The following is a 17302-nucleotide window of genomic DNA, read 5'->3' as shown; positions in this document are numbered from 1 at the left end:
CTGCGGGCAGGTGGGGGTGGGGAATGTTCAAAGGGAAGGCTAAATGTCCTGGCTGATCCTTCAGGCGACCCACTATTGCAGACCCTACTCTGGGCACAAGAAGGTCACCCAGCCTTCAGCCTGGAGTCGGAGCCAGGGAAACCCGAGCTAATTCCTTTAGGGAACAGAAGAATGAGAAAAGGCCATCGCACAACCCAGCCTTGCTGCCCAACTTCCTGGGGCTGGACTGCCCGACGGAGAGGAGTCAGGGAGATGCCGGGGCAGCTGGCAACAGCAGACTGCGGCCAGAAGCCGGGCGCCTTTTAGGTTTTTGCTTCAGAGCTCCCAGACAGGCCGAAGGGCCCCTGCTCTGCACCCGCCCCGCTGCGCTGTGGCTGAGAGGCCGGCATCCCTTTGCCTGAGCGCCTGCGGGTTAATCAGTGTGGAGCAGCGGTGATGGCTCCCGGACTGAAATCTCTGGCTTGGGAAGCGGGCTGTAGGTGACCTCTGACCTTGGGCAGGCCTAAGCCCTCTCGGGAGACCCCACAACGTACAACCTTGGTGTTTCCCCAAAATAAAACGGTGCTTTATGCGCGTACCCACGGGCCCACCTGCTTGTCTCTCCTCAAGAAAGATCAATTACCGCCCCTTGGCTGGCACCCTTTCCTCTTCTCAAGGTGTGAGGAGGAAGGTAGATTCCAGTAAGTCTCCAGGTTGTGCTCCTGACTCCAGATTAAGTGGCCGCGGGAGTTTGGGGAGACAAATCAGAAGCAGTCATTTGAGGGAAACCTCGCCAAGGATTTTCAGAGCTGTTATATCCCTGGGTTGGTGGGGATCTCAGGTCCAGGGTCCCAGGGATTGCCCCCATATTCTTTAACCCCACCTTCAGTGAGATAACTGGCTTGCTAATTGGACTCAGAGTTTGAACCAAAGGAGAAGATTTTTACTTTGGTTCCCTTCACCAGTCCGGTAACGGAGCTACTACAGAGAAGCTTACAGTGCCAGTTGCCTGCCCGAAGTCCAGTCTCTGCATTTGTTGGCATGCCTGTAGGTTGGTAATGCAGGATCTGGGGGAAGAAGTGACCCAGGCCTCTTGGGGCGGGGGGGAACTTGGGCAGCATTGTAGGTGGACAGGCCTCTCTAGGGAAACTCACACCCATTTCCCTCTGAGGCAAAAAGTAAATTCTATTAGTTCCAACCAACCAGGACTTTTCCCGTGCCAGACATCCTGCCATGAGGAAATTTCAGAGCGAGGATGCCCAGCATGCCACCTTTCTGTAGGAATGTAAAGTTGGGCCTCCTTTCTTTCCTGATTTGTGCAGGAAGGAGCTTATTACTTTTGGGGACAGAAGCCTTTTGGTTAGAAAGAATTGAAAATAAATAAAACCCTCTGGGAAAAGGTGAGTCTATCCCCCACCCCCCCCCCTCAGGCTTAGACCTAGAAAAGAATGGAGAGGGAAGGGTGAAAACACATTAAGCCCAGATTGGGGGTTGAGGGAGAGAGAAAGAGATCTTTGAGCATAGAGAATTGGAAAGCCTTTGAGATAGCGGAGCCCCATTTGGATTTGGTCTGTGGTTCAACAAGTTAAACAATCGCTTGTTCTGTGGGCTGGAGTGTCAAGACAGGCAGACGTCCTTATTGACAGAGGGCGTGCTGTGTTTGTCCAGCCTGAGACCTTTTCAATGACTGTTTGTCTTTCTAGGCCAAATCGAGGGTTGGGGCTGGGTGGATCGCCTCTGCTTGGCTGTTCCACTGTCTTTAGTGTTGCCTGACAGATGCAAAGGTCCCCAGGATGGGTTTCAGGCTTTAAGATGGCCAAAGGCTTGGTAGCATTATCCACAAAGTGAATTTGATAAGGAATGCAAATATAAAAGGGGGTTTGAAGGTATTTCTGACATTCTTAACTAAGCAATGGAGACAACTAGGACCAGATGATAGTTTACTCTTTTTTTTCTATTCTGATGAATTTTATATTAACTTAAAAAAATCAATCAATGATGATTTCCAAATGGGTTTGGGGGTGAAAGCCATATGCCGGTTCCATACCACTGTGGGCAAGATCTACAAATTTACAAAGAAATTTCTCTCTTCTCAATTCCAATACTTGTACCTCAATTTTTAACCTGCCAACGTCCCAGAGGACACCCAGCCCTCCCCATTACATTTCACTAAACTCAGAAGACTTAAAGAAAATAATGGGAATTTCTCATACAATAAATTCAAATTCTAGAAGTTAGAGGTGTTTGAATGCTGACTGGTGCTTAAATTCTACCTATAAGGGAAATCAACAAATGAGTTACACCAAAAAAAAATCTAGTAGGGAAATGATTTTTAATATTTTTTATCACAAAGGATATATCATTTTGCAATAAATATGGGTAATTCCCAGCAGAATCCTTTTCTTTCCCTTTTAAATTTGAAAATAGTCTAAGAAAGACTGAAAGACTCTTCAGACCAGCACTGATACATTCAGGCCACACAATCTTGCCATACAAACATGTATAACATTGTTTAACTAGTGACTGTCCCTCTTTTCTTCCCAAACAGGTTCAAAGTCAGAAAATGAGATACAAGACTTCCTTGGTGATGAGGAAAAGATTACGGCTTTACCGAAACTCCCTGAAAGAGTCCAGTAAGTTAAAATCCTCTTTTGAATATTGGTTTGCTGAAGTTATTTTTTTAAGTGGGGAGTTTTGTTTTGTCTTTTGGTTATGTTGGGTTGTGAACTTGGAGGTGTTTCTTGAGTTCCAATGAAACTGAGAACAACACCTTGGTGTTTGATGCATTTGCACACAAATCAGCAACACAACGTCCCACCAGCAGCCAGCTAATCCCCCTCAATGCCTACTCATCTGGACATTCTAGAATTAATATTTGACGACTCTCTCATTGAAACAACAACCCCTGACCTTCTGTAGTTCCACTGTCACATTATTCTATGACATATTCATCTTGAATTCATTTCCAGACGATTTGATTGGAATGAGGTTTGACATGTATTGGCTTCCATGAAAGGAGCAGACTTTGATCTCGGTGATGGGGTTTACATGATATGCATCATCTTGACCAGGGACACCAGCCTTCTGCAATGTGGCGGCAACTACGTTCCCACAATGTGGTGTCTGAACAGGGAGTGACTGACAGCCGCTCTGTCAGGAATACCTTCATTGTGAAGAATTTAATTTAATATTCCATTTAGAATAAGCATATGATTTAGGGTTGGGTGTTTTCCCTTCCAGGCGCTTCTAGTTTCCCTCATTTCATTCAACTACACCACCAGCTGATGGTTGCCTCCAAGGTATTCCCTTGTTGGAAGGAAAAGCAACCTTCTTAACAAAAGTTAAATGGACAACTCAGGAAATGGCTTTCTTCTATTATTTTGGAATAATTTGATGGCAGAATTCTCAAGAGGGATGTGCTTATTATGTAAATTCAGTTGTTTTAATTCCTCAGTGCTGTTCTGGAAGATCCTTTGACCATGTTTCTTAATCTTTTGTCAAAAGATATTTAGCAGAAACTTTGTTTAGAAATTAAATTTTATCCAAGTATATTTTCTTCCATACTCAGTTCCATTAATGATGATTAAAGCTCAAACTTCCATAGCAGAGGACAGTAATAGCTTCCTTTATCTCCAAAATCCTAGATCTCATCTCCTTTGTACAATTTGGGCTAGGGCATACGGTGGGCTCCTGGGGCTTAAGTTATTTATTTATTTTTTTGTAAGACTAGAGACAACCTTTAACTTCAGGAATCTAAAGTCTGTCTGTGAATAGCCTATAAAGAGACTTGTCCCTTGTTTTGGGTGGTAACCTGGCTAGAAACAGGGAAGAAGGGACTGAACAAATGACAGCAGATCTAGATGCAGAACATTCAAACAAGGCTTGTTCTTGGCCAGGCTCTGTGCAGTGGCCCTTAGCTCCTGGGATCCTGCTCTGAACATAACCTGCAACGGATAATCACCGTTTAGCATTTCTTAAAATATCAAAGTGGAAAAATAGCCCAGCTATTGATCTGAAACCTCCCCTATTTCTTTCCCTCCAAAGGAGAGAGGTCAGACATTCCCCTATTGGAGCCAGTAATGGGAGGAGCTCTGGCAGATTGTAGGGCCACCAAATGTCCTATTTCTATGGAACAGGACTAAAAATCACTTTAGTATCTGCTGTTGCTTTGACCAGGCTGAGGTGAACAAAGGTGCTTAGGGCAGGATTTGGGGCACTGGATGGATGTTTGGTGCCTGGTGGTGAAACTTGTTCCAAACAGGCCCCTACAAAAGCCTCTAGTGCATCTTTCCCTTCTGCTGAAGATCTCTGAGCTGCAGAATGAGTCTCTTTTTTTCTGCAAATCAAGCAGGAAAGTAAACTCAACAATGCTGTAACCCCCAGCACGGTTAGAAATAGAATGCTCCTGGGGCACCTGGGTGGCTCGGCTCAACTGGTTAGGCGGCTGCCTTCGGCTCAGGTCATGATCCCAGGGTCCTGGGATCCAGCCCCACATTGGGCTCCTTGCTCTGGGGAGCCTGCTTCTCCCTCTCCTTCTGCCTGCTGCTCCCCCGGCTTGTGTTCTGTCTCTCTCTCTGTCGAGTAAATAAAATCTTAAAAAAAGAAAAGAAATAGAATGCTCCAGCTGAGCATTTGGTATTGGGAGTCAGGGTGATGAGATAACTTTCTGAAAGAGAGGAACACCACTCCTCAGCCTGCCCTATCAAGTCAATGAAATCTGGTCTCTTTCCTACCTGGCACTGGAAGACTCTAAAGAAACAGCTCTGAAAACTAAAATATGCCTCCCTGCCATCAGTGCCCCACCTGTCATCTACGGTTAGCTGGATACTGCTTTGGGCCTTATTTCAGAGCTATGCCTTGAAGATCCTTATGTAATTACCCAGAGTTCCCTGTCTATAAATGTTAGTGGATAAATGGATTTTTTTTTTTTTCTCCCTGTCTCTGTCCCTGGGAAAATGTCCCTCTGGGAGAATTCCTGGCCCCATTTCTGTGTTTAGCTAACGTGCAAACCATGTGGCTCCAAGGAACTTGTAAGGATTAGTGACCTGCAGGTCAAGTAACCCCTGGCTACTCAAGAAGCATCTACCCAGGATGGGTCCATATGTTTTTAGTACTTCAAGAGAATGCTGCATCTGGGAAGGAGTTCCATGGGGCCAGGTTACTGTCCGTGCATTTGGCTGAATCAGATATATCTGCCCTTTCACTGTTGACACAAAAAGCCACACACATGTCCAAAGTTTTGCAAGGGTAAAGTTAGTATGAGTATGCTGCATACTAACACTCTACAAGTATAAAACCTCTGCTTCTTATCCCCAGAATCTACAGTGCTTAGAACTCAGGAATCCACAAACTTGGAAGGGGAAAATTGCATCTTTATTTTCACCATGTTCTAATGGAAAGTTACAGGTTTTTTTCTAATACACGTGTTGTTAACAAAAACAGGACTATTAGAGTTCACTGGCATCACAAGGCTTCCAAAAGGGTCCCTACACTAAAACAACCTAAATACCCATGTTTTATGCTGTTATTCAAAGCTTTTGATGCAGGTGTGGTCACAGTGTTTATATTAAGGGATCCATTTTTGTGCAAATCAGAGATTTAATGAAAGCAAAAGTGGATGATGGGTTTGACAAACATCCTAAACAGTAGGTTGTAGATCACGGAGGTTCATGTGGGAAGGAAAATATTTTTATTGCTGGACTACTGCAGAAGTATCCCTGCTCTTAGCCCTGAATGCTACCGGAGGAGTTGACTAAGCTCTATGTTGAGAGATGGTTAGGAGAAACAGCTGGGCAAGGGATCCCAGGTAGGGACACACTCCTTTTGGGTTGGGGGGTTGTTTTTCTGGTTTTGTTTTTGTTTTTTGGGGGTTTGTGTTTGTTTGTTCATTTGTCTTTAGGAGGCCTTCACGTGTTCAGCCCAGACTTGCCTAGACAACTGCAACATTCAACAGACACCTGAGTTGGGGGGAGCCCTGACCACTCTGAGACCCAACATGACCATCACTTTGAGGAAGGGAAAACAGGGCAGGGGACAGGAGAGGAGGCTTCTATGAGCAGAAGGGTAAATTCCAGAAGATGAGAGTATGGGAGAAGGTAAAATCCAGGAAGGAGACAAATCCTCAAAGTCTAGTCTCAACACTAAGTAGAAGTCCTTGGTTTCTAGAGCAGAAGGGATTTGGCTGTCAAAAGCACTACTTCAACTTACTCTTCTCTTCCCTTCTCTTCCTTCCTTTCTTTCTTTCTCTCTTTCTTTCTTTCTCTTCTTTCCTTCCTTCCTTCCTTCCTTCCTTCCTTTTTTTTTTTTTTAATGCTAACGCAGCATCTATTGGTTGTTTGCTTAAGCTCTTCGGCCAGCCAGAGGAGCAGAAACACCTGGACTTGTCAAAGCCGAGGAAAATTGTGGAAGTTAATCCCTCGCTAAAATGCGGCCTGAGCAGGGAACAAAGCATTAAATGAAGACAGTCTCAAAGAATCTGCCAACCATGATAAATAAGTTAATTATTTTTAAAATTTTAAAAGAAACCCCCTTTTACTGACTAGGAAATGTATAAGAAAAGTTCTTGATGCTGGGGATGAGTGGGGCAGCTTAATCAACTCAGTCAGACTTCCTTGCAATCTGTCCAAACTTCTCACCTCTGCTAGGGATACAGGGTCTTTTACTCAATCCTTAAAACTTCTCTTAAAAATCCAAGCAAAGAAGCATTTCTTTGCTTTGGAGTCGCTTTCTTTGGCCGCTAGGGAGGCCCAAGTACTTAAGTTGGCATTTTTGGCTACAGAGAGCAAGGCAGGCGTCAGGGCGAGCAGCCCTTTAAATCGCCAAGCTCTGCAGCCGGCCCTAGCCAGTCCGCGGAGCAAACAAAGGACACTCCCCCCTGTTCAAGCAGTACTAAGCTAGGCCAAAACGGAAAGGTTTTTTTGTTTTTTGTTTTTTGTTTTCGTTTTATTTTCCCGCCGGCCGGCCCCACCCCAAAACGGCGGATCCTCAGCTCGGGAGGGCGTCGCGTGAGAGCAGGCCGTGGGTCCCGCAGTCCCTTGCACAGCCTGGGCGGGGGATCTTGTCGTCCACTCTTCTCAGAGCCCTGAAGGCTAGCGAGGAGAGGGGAGGGGCAGAGTCTTCGGCCCCAGGCAACAAGTGGTGGGAGCTGAAAGTGGAAGTGATCCCAAGGTCCTTTCCCAGAGGCTTCATTTGGCGGCAGGGTCCAGAGCTCAAGACCGCAAACTGACTCGGGGAGACTCTGGGGGTGAGGGAGGACCTATTTCTTCTTGCAGCATGCCCCTCGCCTTTGTTTCTTTGGCCAGCCAGCCCGCGAGGCGAAGGGATTTGTGGTGGAGAGGATTCTTAGCCCCTATTGGGAGGGTAGCGTGGGTTCGAGGCCAGCCTCTCCCAGGTCATCACTCCCTCAGGCCCGCTCTGGCTCGGGTCTGGGCGGGATTCTTGGGTTCACGGGGTCTCCGAGCTCGGCTGGCACTTGGGAGGGGGTGGCAAGGCCAAGTGGAAAGAATAGAGTGGGGAGGAGGGAAAGGGGAGGGAAGAATAAAGAATCTAAGGAAATGAGAGAGAGAAACGAAGGACACAAGAAATTTCGGCGAAAGCGAGAAAATAAAGCTCAAGGGCTGCTAGGCTAGGAGTTCCTCCGCTCACGGTGGCATAGTCTGCAGTCCCTGAAAACAGGCCCCCGCCTCCTCCGGCTCCTGGGACAAACTGATGAAGCAGGCTTCCAATCCCCGCGAGTCCTGTGGTGCCCTTCAGCCCCGGTCGGGCTGGATCTGCCCGTCTAATAACCCGAGTACTTTACGTACAGTGCAACACCCCCTCCCTAAAGTCGTGGTGAAAGAAGGCATAACCCGGCCCCGCTCACTTCCAGGAGCAGTGAGGCAGAGCAGATCTACTCAGCTTTCGAGAAAGGAGGGGGAGGGGGCTCAAGAGGAGAGAAAAGAATCCGTGCCCGGGTCAGAGCGCATGAGCAGTAGAAGCAAGAACTGCTGGGGGTAGGGTGCGGTGAGGTGGAGTGGCGCGGGAGCAGGATCGGGAGGGAGGAGGGAGAGAGAGAGAGAGAGAGAGAGAGAGAGAGAGAGAGTGTGTGTGTGTGTGTGTGTGTGTGTGTGTGTGTGTGTGTGTGTGTGTGTGTGTCCGCGTGCGGCGGGACCTGTCATTGCTGACGTCGGGCTGGGCTGCGGGCCAATAGGCGACCTAGGTGATTGTTCCTCTCCGCGGGCCCGGGCCGCGGCCCCGAATCTCTATTCACTTCCTCTCGCGTCCCGCTGCTACCTCTGTAGTGTACGGGATTTCAAGTAGGCATTAAAGACCGAGGTGTGTGGGGCGGGGGGGACACAACCCGAAACTTGAGGGGAGAAAAAAAAAACTTTGCATAAGTTTTTTGTGGTGTTCTTTCCCCTCCCCGCTGTCAGGTGACTGGTGTGAACGGCCTGACCTAAAGGAGCTCTGGGGAGCCCGGGACGGGATGCAGCAGGCCGCGCTCTCCCAGCCGAGCTGGGCACTGAAATTAGTATATATGACCCGGACGCTTCCGCACCACCACCGCTTAAAACATTACCATTTGCCTCACCTCCATTCCCCCGCAGGGCTCCACGACCCCGATCTTCCCAGGGAGTTGGCTGCCAAAGCACGCTTGGGGCGCAGGTCGGACCCTTCTGGAGCAGAGCCCAGAGCCCCCCAGAAACCCACAAACTCAGCACTGCGCACCCTCCTGCCCTTTCCACCTGCCCCGCAGCCTCCATCCTTCTCCCGCTCATGGAGAGGCAGGGGTTTCTACCAAACTGCCACCCAGCCGGTACTCAGCGGAGGCGCTGGGCCTCTCGCTGTCCACTCGGTTCGCTGCCGCCTCTGTCTGGCTCCCGGTCCCGGTGCTGACGGCAGAGGCCGTAGTGTGGCTGGGCTGGGCCTGCCCCCCGGGGCCTGGTGGAATGCTCAGCCCACGCCGCCCGTTCTCACGCGCGCTATTTGTCTCAACAACAGGTAGCAGCTCCGGACACCATGGCCCCCAGCTTGCTGCCGCCTCCAGCCCCTCGGTGTTCCCGGGCCTTCAAGAGCAGCCGCCCCAGGCCTCCCCCAGCAGCACTTTGAATGGACTCCTGCGTCTGGGGTTCCCTGGAGACATGTACGCGCGACCCGAACCCTTTGCGCCGGGGCCGGTGGCCCGCAGCGACGCCCTGGCAGCTGCCGCGGCCCTGCATAGCTACGGGGGCATGAACCTGACCGTGAACCTCGCCGCTCCCCACGGTCCCGGCGCCTTCTTCCGCTACATGCGCCAGCCGATCAAACAGGAGCTCATCTGCAAGTGGCTGGCAGCGGATAGCCCCGCGGCCCCGCGCCTCTGCTCCAAAACTTTCAGCACCATGCACGAGCTGGTCACGCACGTCACCGTGGAACACGTCGGCGGCCCGGAGCAGGCCAACCACATCTGCTTCTGGGAGGAGTGTCCGCGCCAGGGCAAGCCCTTTAAAGCCAAATACAAACTTGTAAATCACATCCGCGTGCACACGGGCGAGAAGCCCTTCCCCTGTCCTTTCCCGGGGTGTGGGAAGGTCTTTGCTAGATCAGAAAATCTCAAAATACACAAAAGAACTCACACAGGTCAGTATTCGGCACTGTCTGTCTTGTGCGGACCCTCTGGGGAAGAAGGCGGCCTCTTCTGGGCCCTGGGGGCTGGATTTCCTCAAGTTCCATCTGGGAGGAGGGGGGATATCTTGGTGTTTCCATGAGCCAAGTCCATAAAATATTAATTATGCCCTTCTATTAGAAACACAGAAGTTTCCTGAGGCTGTGTGTGGGGAGGATAGTGCGGGATTTTTGCTCTTGAGGAGGGGGCGAGTGTGAACGCGCTTGGGTCTCTGTGTGTAAATGTGTGTTCCCTGATTCAAGTTTGATTTTCAGGTTTTTAAAATGGCACTGTTCCCCCAAAGTCATAAAGACAGAACCAATTTGATTTTCCTGATCCTTTTGGAATCCTGTTGAAAGAACTCTTTGGTGAGGTGGGCTTGATAACCTGACCACCACCTGCACTGAGGGGTCATGAGGCCCTTGGTGCCTTTAGGATTTAGGGTCTCATGGGCTAACTTCGCCCCCATTTTGGAGCCTTGGTGACCTGACACTTTGGACGTTTGACAAACCCTTTTGCTTTAGCAGAGACCCAAGGAGACTCATCTGCCTTAAATGTCATTTACCGAGCTGTTAAGTGAAATGGGGACATGTGTCAACCACATCTGTTAGTTCTAGTTAACAGAAAGAAAAGGAGCCTGCTCAAGAGCATGCAAAGTTGAACTCCTCTGGCCAGAAGCATCTCTAATTAATGCAATTGCAAGGAGAAAGTTTTCACACTTCCCAGAACAGCCTGTGAAGTTACATTAATTAATTTAGCAGCCAACGTTGTACTCTCCCTAGCTAGGGTTTCCACACCCAGACTCCCTGGAAGTTTAAGAAGTCAACATCTCCCCTCCTCTATTTTGGGGGTAGGAGAAGGGGACTAGTGGGGAGAGAAGAGGATGAAATAAGTTCCAGCTTGGTTCCTCACTTCTCTTACTCTCTTGGAGCTCTCCCTTACCTCTATTATTGGTAGAAATATCGACAAGTATTAGTCAAAGGATTCCCCCGGGCTGGCACTGCTGGGGAAAGAAATTTGCAAATCCCGGTTTCTCCCTCAAACCTTGCAATCTCGGGAAAGGTCCCTGGCCATGACACTGGCACAGGCAGAGTCCAGACCAAAAGTTCACTCCTACTCCCCTACTTTCTTTCCATAGCATATCTAGAAATGTACAGTTTTCCCGAACTGCTTCCAATACACCCCCCCCACACCCGCGCAAGCATTTGTTCCCCTTTCCCGCCCTCCGAGTTTTATCCCAGGGGAGGGGAGGACAAGTGAGGCCCTGATCACCTCCCACAGGCTCGCTACTCCAGGAGCTGACGGCCCGTACTGCGAAGATAGACGCGCAGTCCTGAGCCAGAGAAGGAACTCATTTTTAATGACAGGGGTTTTTTAAACAAACAAACTTTTACTGCTCTTTGCCGGCCTACTGTTTGAAGTCCATGAAGCAGAAAATGGTTAAATTCTTAGTGCAATCGACCTACAGCAGAGAAGCAAGTTCAGTGCGCCCGGGCTGGCTCAGGTTTGCGTCTATTCAGGACAGAATTCTAAGTGCGTCCTTTCCACTGGCAGTCCTGATTCATTATCGCTGGAGTCAAAAAAAAAAAAAAAATCTACTGAGCCTCGCCTGCTCCGGCGTTTCCTTCAAACCCCCCTCCTAAGTAATGAAAAAAGAGAGAGAGAGAGAAAGAGAAACAAAAAACAAAATGCTTCTCAAATGGCAATAGACCTCACTACAAATTATTCATGAAGACAGTTCTCGATTCAACAGGAAAATAATTGCCTTTTCAAATATTAATGGCGTTTCATTTCCTCGAGTCGCGGAAGCGGCGAATAGGAGCTGATTTCCCAGGATTTGAGATTCTCCGGATCTGAATCCCAGGCCTGGCTTCGGAGACAGCTGCCCCAAGCCCATGCCGAAAGGTTTCACTTTGTGGCGGTCACAGCAATCCCGGAACAATGGTGCCGCCGCGAGGGAGACGCAGGCCAGCCGCCGCGCTCCAGCCGGACCCCGCCGCCTGCCCCCCTTCCCGGGGCCCTCAGCTGGGGGAGCGCCCCACCTTCCCAGTCAGTCTATAGAGAGAGGCAGGGCTGGGGATCCAAGGTAGAGAACAGTCTGCGCCTGGACACAGATGCTTGGTAACCTGGCCCAGCCACAAGTGCGAGAAAATGGCGCTAGCGGAACTGAGCCGCTGCTTCCGAACTTTGTCAGGCGGGTTTGGCTCAGGGCCTGGGAGGAGGCCTCTCCCGGCTGCTGAGCCTCTGGGAGGAGACTCCCGGCCTTTTAAGACTTAGCCCCAGGCTCGGGCCTCTCCGGAAGGGCTGCAGGGTCCTGGCCCAACCCTGCCTCTCCGCGTCCACCCACCCACCCAGGGCGCCGCGCCGGGACCTGATGGGGAGGGCGGGGGCGGGAGGCAGTGTATTGGGGGTGGGAGTGGGGGCGCGATGTTAGACAAGGGGTCCAGGGAGCCTCCTGCAGCTGGGGAGAGGCCGGGAGGGCGCGGGGGAGGGGGGCGGCCTCACCTGGCATCCCTGGGGCCTCCGAACTTCCAGTCTGCCCGAATTACGTTCAGTGCCCTGCTTTTTCCCTCTGCTCCTCATCTGGGATGAAATCATTGTTTCTGTTTTACGTGAATGTCCAACGAGGTGCTTGCAAATGGAATAAGTGTGGGGGGGAATATTTGGGGGGGGCAATCAACCTTAAATTCTATACCTCCTCTGTGTTCTCAGCGAATCTTGTTTTCTTTTGCAGGCCCTGAATTGCTTGATTCTTGTAAGTGATTTTAGAAAGAAAAGAAGGAAGGGAGAAAGAAAAGTTTTAGTTTTGCAGATGCCAAAAGGGATCAGAGGGGAGAAAACAAGGGGCAAATAGGGACACTGATGTATTCTGCATCTTTCTCGTTTTTGTTTTTAATAAAATGGTACCAATGTGCCGAGAAATGGCAGATGCCAGCACCGCCCAGTGTTCCACTGTACTAGCAGTACTCCTGCAGGGTTAGGACGCAGCGACCGGTCGGTGCCAGAACCCTGGGCTCACAATCCGCAGCCGCACCGAGGCGAGGGTTGTGCGCAAACCTTTGACTCCGCCTGAGCTTCAGCCCGGCGCAGGACTAGGGGCTTTGTTTGTTCAAACCTGCCCCAAAGCACCCGTCTTTCCTGGAAGCGGCGGGAGAAGCGACCACAAAGGCAACAGTCCTCCAGCCATGCATCTCTTTCTTAGCCAGACGCTTGGTAGCCTTTCTCTCAACCTAGGGCGCCCAGTGGCATCCATTTGTTTAAGACGCCTAGACACTTCCTCCCCACCTTTCCACAGCATCTGCAGCTCCAGGAAGAACCTGGGCTTCCAGGTTCTCGAGGTCCTTTCCACCCCTACATTCCAGCGAATCCAGCAGCGGGTGAGCTCCGGGATTGGGGCTCGGTCCTCGGCGAATATTTTTCCACCCTAACGCGCGCTCGCGCCTTCCCGCGGCTCTACAGGGCATCGCACCGCGGATCCGAGCCCCACGCGGGTCTACCCCGGCTGCCCGCTTTTCTTCCTGGCCTGGTCTTATCTTAGCAGCTGCGTTCATCCGGAAGCCGCCGAGCTCAAGAGTACGATTATGGGAGAGGCCTCGGATCCCGCTTGGCCCGGGCATACCCTGCAGCGCCCGCCTCTCAGCTCAGACCTGCGAGGCCCGGCCGCCGGGCGTGGGTGGTCTGGGGAGGCTATTCGACCTCTCAAGTCATTTCGGACTGGGAGAGCCGGCTGCCCGCGGCAGTGTCTCCGGGAGGCCGCTGGAGCAGCGTAATAAAATGTTATTGCCGGCGCGCGTAACTGGAGGGATCCCGGACGGTTTAGGCAAGATTTGAAGAATGCTGCTAAATGTTTGCCCTCAGGGGGTAGAAGGGAAGGGGGAGGGGGCTCCATTTCCCGTAAAAATAGCGTCTGAAGTGAATCATTGCTCAGAATACCTTTCCCTGCAGCACGAATCCACAGTATGCATATGCCGTGTGCTTCGGCTGCGCGTCTTTAAATTATTCCATCGCCTTGGCGTTTGCACAAAACCTACTTTAGGAAACAATTTGGGCCATGGTGGGGTGTATGCGAGTTGGACCGCTGGGTGGGGTGTGTGTGTATGTGTGGGTGGTGGTGGCAGAGAGACGTTTGGCTAGAACCAGCAACTTTAAATTGAGCCGATGCTAGCTAGCTCCTCAGTCAACTCTATTCTCGGGCAAAGGTACTTCTTGGCTCCGAGTGGAGATAATTTGGAGGAAAACAACCGGAGTGGATCAGGATGGAAACTCGACTAAGATGGAGTCTTTGTCGCTCCTCCTCCGTACCCTCCCCCATCACCCCCTAGCCCAGGCGGGAGAGGGGGAGGGGTGGCGGCGTGCCGCAGGAAGCTCGGTGCGCGTTCTGAGCGGGAGAAGGGGGTGCTGGTCCTGAGATGCCAACAGGAAAGAGGTTTTTGAAAATCTTTTGTGGGTCTTTTCCAAAAAATTAAAGAGAGATTGAGAAGGGTGGTGAGGCCCGGCCGGGGCCACGACCCACGCACACTAATTTAGTCTCTGCGTTGCCTCCACCAGGGGAGAAGCCCTTCAGGTGCGAGTTCGAGGGCTGCGAGCGGCGCTTCGCCAACAGCAGCGACCGAAAGAAGCACTCGCACGTGCACACGAGCGACAAGCCATACACGTGTAAAGTGCGCGGCTGCGACAAGTGCTACACGCACCCCAGCTCGCTGCGTAAGCACATGAAGGTGCACGGGCGCTCACCGCCGCCGCCTAGTTCTGGCTACGACTCAGCCACGCAGTCTGCCCTCGTGTCGCCCTCGTCGGACTTCGGCCGCGAGCCCCCGGTGGCCTCCTCGGCGGCGGTGGTGGCGCGTGGCGCCGACCTGAGCGAATGGTACGTGTGTCAGGGCGCGGGCCCCGCCGCAGCTGCCCCCGCCGCACCCCCAAGCCCCCAGCCACCACCTGGCCCAGCCGCTGCCGCTGCCGCCGCCGCCGCCGGTATTAGGGCTGCCGCTGTGGTTGCCGCTTCCGGTACACTCACTGCTAGTCTAGGCGGGGTTATTGAGGCTTGAAGAGAGGGTGAGGAAGGAAGAAAGGAAGGGAGGGAGAGAGAAAGGAAGGTAACCCCTAAAGGTTGTTAGAGCTCGTCTAAGGTGTTGATATAATGTCCATTACTTTAAAATATAAATATGGTTCCCGTATTTATTCTACAATCACACCCAGCACCCTCCACCCACCCACCCACACAGACGCCCTCATGACTGGGGAGCATGACCCCAGTGTTCGGGTAGAGAAAGTACAGAAAGACACAGGGAGAAGGAAAAAAAAGACACATTAGAAGAGTTTATGTGCAAACTTGGCAGCTGCAGGTGGTGAAATTAAGATCACACAGTCCTCTCCTGGTTCACAGAATGAGAAATGTTTTCCTCAAGGCCTGGGCGGCTCTGTTGCCACCCCTACTCCCTTCCCAGCCCCCATTCGGAGGCTCCTCCAAAGCTCCAATCGTAGAAGGTGTTAGAGGGAATTCCTGTGCCTAAGTTATCTTGCCTATTTCCTTCTACTTTTGCCTCCTGACATTTCCCCCCTCCAGCTATCCTTTGAAACAAAGATGTGCAAGTCACAGAAGCCAAATTTTCCAACTACTTATACAAAGGAGATAAAAGGGAAAGGGGCTTAAGCACCTTACCCTGGGCATCACACGCCACTCTCTCATGGACTGGCCCAAGCACACATATTTATCTGTCTGCCTGTCTGTCTGCCCCATACACATTTTATACTGGGATTGTGTGGGAGTCCTAACAACAGAAAATGCAGACAGAAGAGTGCTAGAGGGGCTTTTGGATTCAATACTCTGAAGACTCCCAGGACCAATCACCCTCTCCCCACAGCTTCCCCCCCCCCTTGTAGAGGCGCTGCCTGTGGAATATTGTGGGTGCTTGGCACTGGGGGTGCAGAGTGGGCCAATGACGTCACTGAGCCAAGGCCTCCACAGTGAAGGGATTTGGCCTAGGCAACAGTGTCTGAATAAATTACATCAATTCTGTGATGATCTTTGTAAAAAATCTCATAATTGTTGGTCTTATTTTTAAAAAGCCGTGCACGTGGTGGGGAGTAGATAAGAGAGATGAACTCTAATAATAAATGTTTTAAAGGTAAACACCAATGGATCTAGATTGAATGTGTATTCTATATGCTGGGTACCGGGTCCCCAGATAAAGAACCAGATGTTGGTGGCAGAGGAGAGGAAAGTTGCAATTGTTGCCAAGCAGGGGAGAAATCAGGGCCTGTTTCCCAGTCTACCACCCTCTGCAGGGAGGATGGGGCTGCTCCCAAATCCTTGCTAACATGAGGGAGGAGGGTAGAAAGAAAAAGAAGGGTGAAAAAGCTTTGGTTGCCCTACCCCAATCTCTTAAGAATTTAGACATAGGTAGGGCTGTGGTAGTCCTACCTAAGGGGATCCCCCTAGACTGTCCAACAAATAAGTCCAGTCTGCTGGGTTTTCTTCTACACTCTTCTCTTCAGACACTATTAGACAATTCTCACTCCTGCCCAGCAGCCCCACTTTCTTCAGATAAATGGTGTCCTAACTGTAGTGGGATTGTTTTAATTACCTCTAATAAAAACCAGAATCTTCCAAATATATCCTTAGCGAATCCATTCTTGTGGAAGTGGTACTGCAATCCCCTCCCCCACCCACCTCCCCCATACAATAGAGTCCAGAGGCCGCCTGGCCAAGGGCCGGCGGTCTGCAGCAAACAACTCGTTCCCATCAGGAAACACCCGCCCCACCACCAAGGTGCAGAGGGCATCTGAAGAACTTGCTTCTTGTGACGTTTAAACATTCTCCTCTCTCCAAATAGGACTCATTTCTTTCTCTTCTGTTTCTAGGCCCCGGTTTGCCTTCCATTGCAATCCAAAATAGTGAAATAAAATAAAAGTGCTTGGTCGGCCGCTAATAGCCTTTAATTTTTCATTTGCTTGTTACAGATGTCCACCGCGTTGCTCGCAAGGTAATCTCGCCCAACGCAGCTGAGCGCCCGCATCTAGCGCCTGCGACATCAAAGGGTCCGCGCACAAAGCAATGTTTCTTCGCCACGGTGCATCTTCATGGTAAGTTAGGATTTCTATGGCAATGGGCAAGTTGCACTGAAATCCTGAAAGGCTGAGCCTGGAGCCCGTCCAGGCTTTTCATTAAGGACATAATATTTACGTCTAACAGGCCTTTTTTCTTGTGTATACAAGTATATATTTTTGTTTGACGCGGACTAAATCATTTTCATTTAATTTCCGGTAAACAAAACCCACGCGAATGGGCACTTGTTCCCGATCATAATAAAAATGGATAATAATGTGAGGGAAGAAAAGGGCCGCTTGAATCGCCGCTCAGCCCCCTTTGTTTCTGCTTTCTGCGGTGATCAGAGGGCGCATTTGGGTTTGATGGCGAGTTTCTAAAGGCGAGGAAATGGTTTGTAAGAGGGGAAAGAAAAGGAGAAAGGTCTAATCAAGCTCGGGTTGTTCAAAGACTTGGGTTTTGGGGTTGAAAGTGTGAGTTTGACGGTGCATCAGCATGCCGCGTTAGGCTCGCCATGGAAATGCGCGCGGGGAGCGGCCGCTTCAAAGGCGGCACACTTCACTGCAGACACTCTATTAAGATACATTTGCGCTGACCTTTGCTTTCACGCCATTTAATACTGTCACTGCGTTCTCCAGTATATACTTCCTCTTTGG

The 17302-nt window shown here is 50.7% G+C and overlaps 1 protein-coding gene across 1 annotated transcript in view; it reads left to right on the top strand.

Moving 5' to 3' along the window:
- The first annotated feature begins 2527 nt into the window (after window positions 1-2527).
- ZIC4 (Zic family zinc finger 4) overlaps window positions 2528-17302 on the top strand; it is a 99144-nt gene continuing 84369 nt past the window's right edge. Inside the window, exons 1-4 of the mRNA XM_087870327.1 lie at window positions 2528-2612; window positions 8959-9576; window positions 14150-14605; window positions 16562-16684. Of these exons, the coding sequence (XP_087726453.1) occupies window positions 2543-2612; window positions 8959-9576; window positions 14150-14605; window positions 16562-16684 (1267 nt within the window). The 5' untranslated portion in view covers window positions 2528-2542. The remainder of the gene's footprint in view (window positions 2613-8958; window positions 9577-14149; window positions 14606-16561; window positions 16685-17302) is intronic.

This window comes from Ursus americanus, chromosome 20 (assembly GCF_024610735.1).
Source record: "Ursus americanus isolate L20-20 chromosome 20, mUrsAme1.1.p, whole genome shotgun sequence".
Classification (NCBI taxonomy): domain Eukaryota; kingdom Metazoa; phylum Chordata; class Mammalia; order Carnivora; family Ursidae; genus Ursus; species Ursus americanus.
The sequence above is the reverse complement of the archived record's forward strand: the minus strand, read 5'-3'. Positions and strand labels throughout refer to the sequence as shown.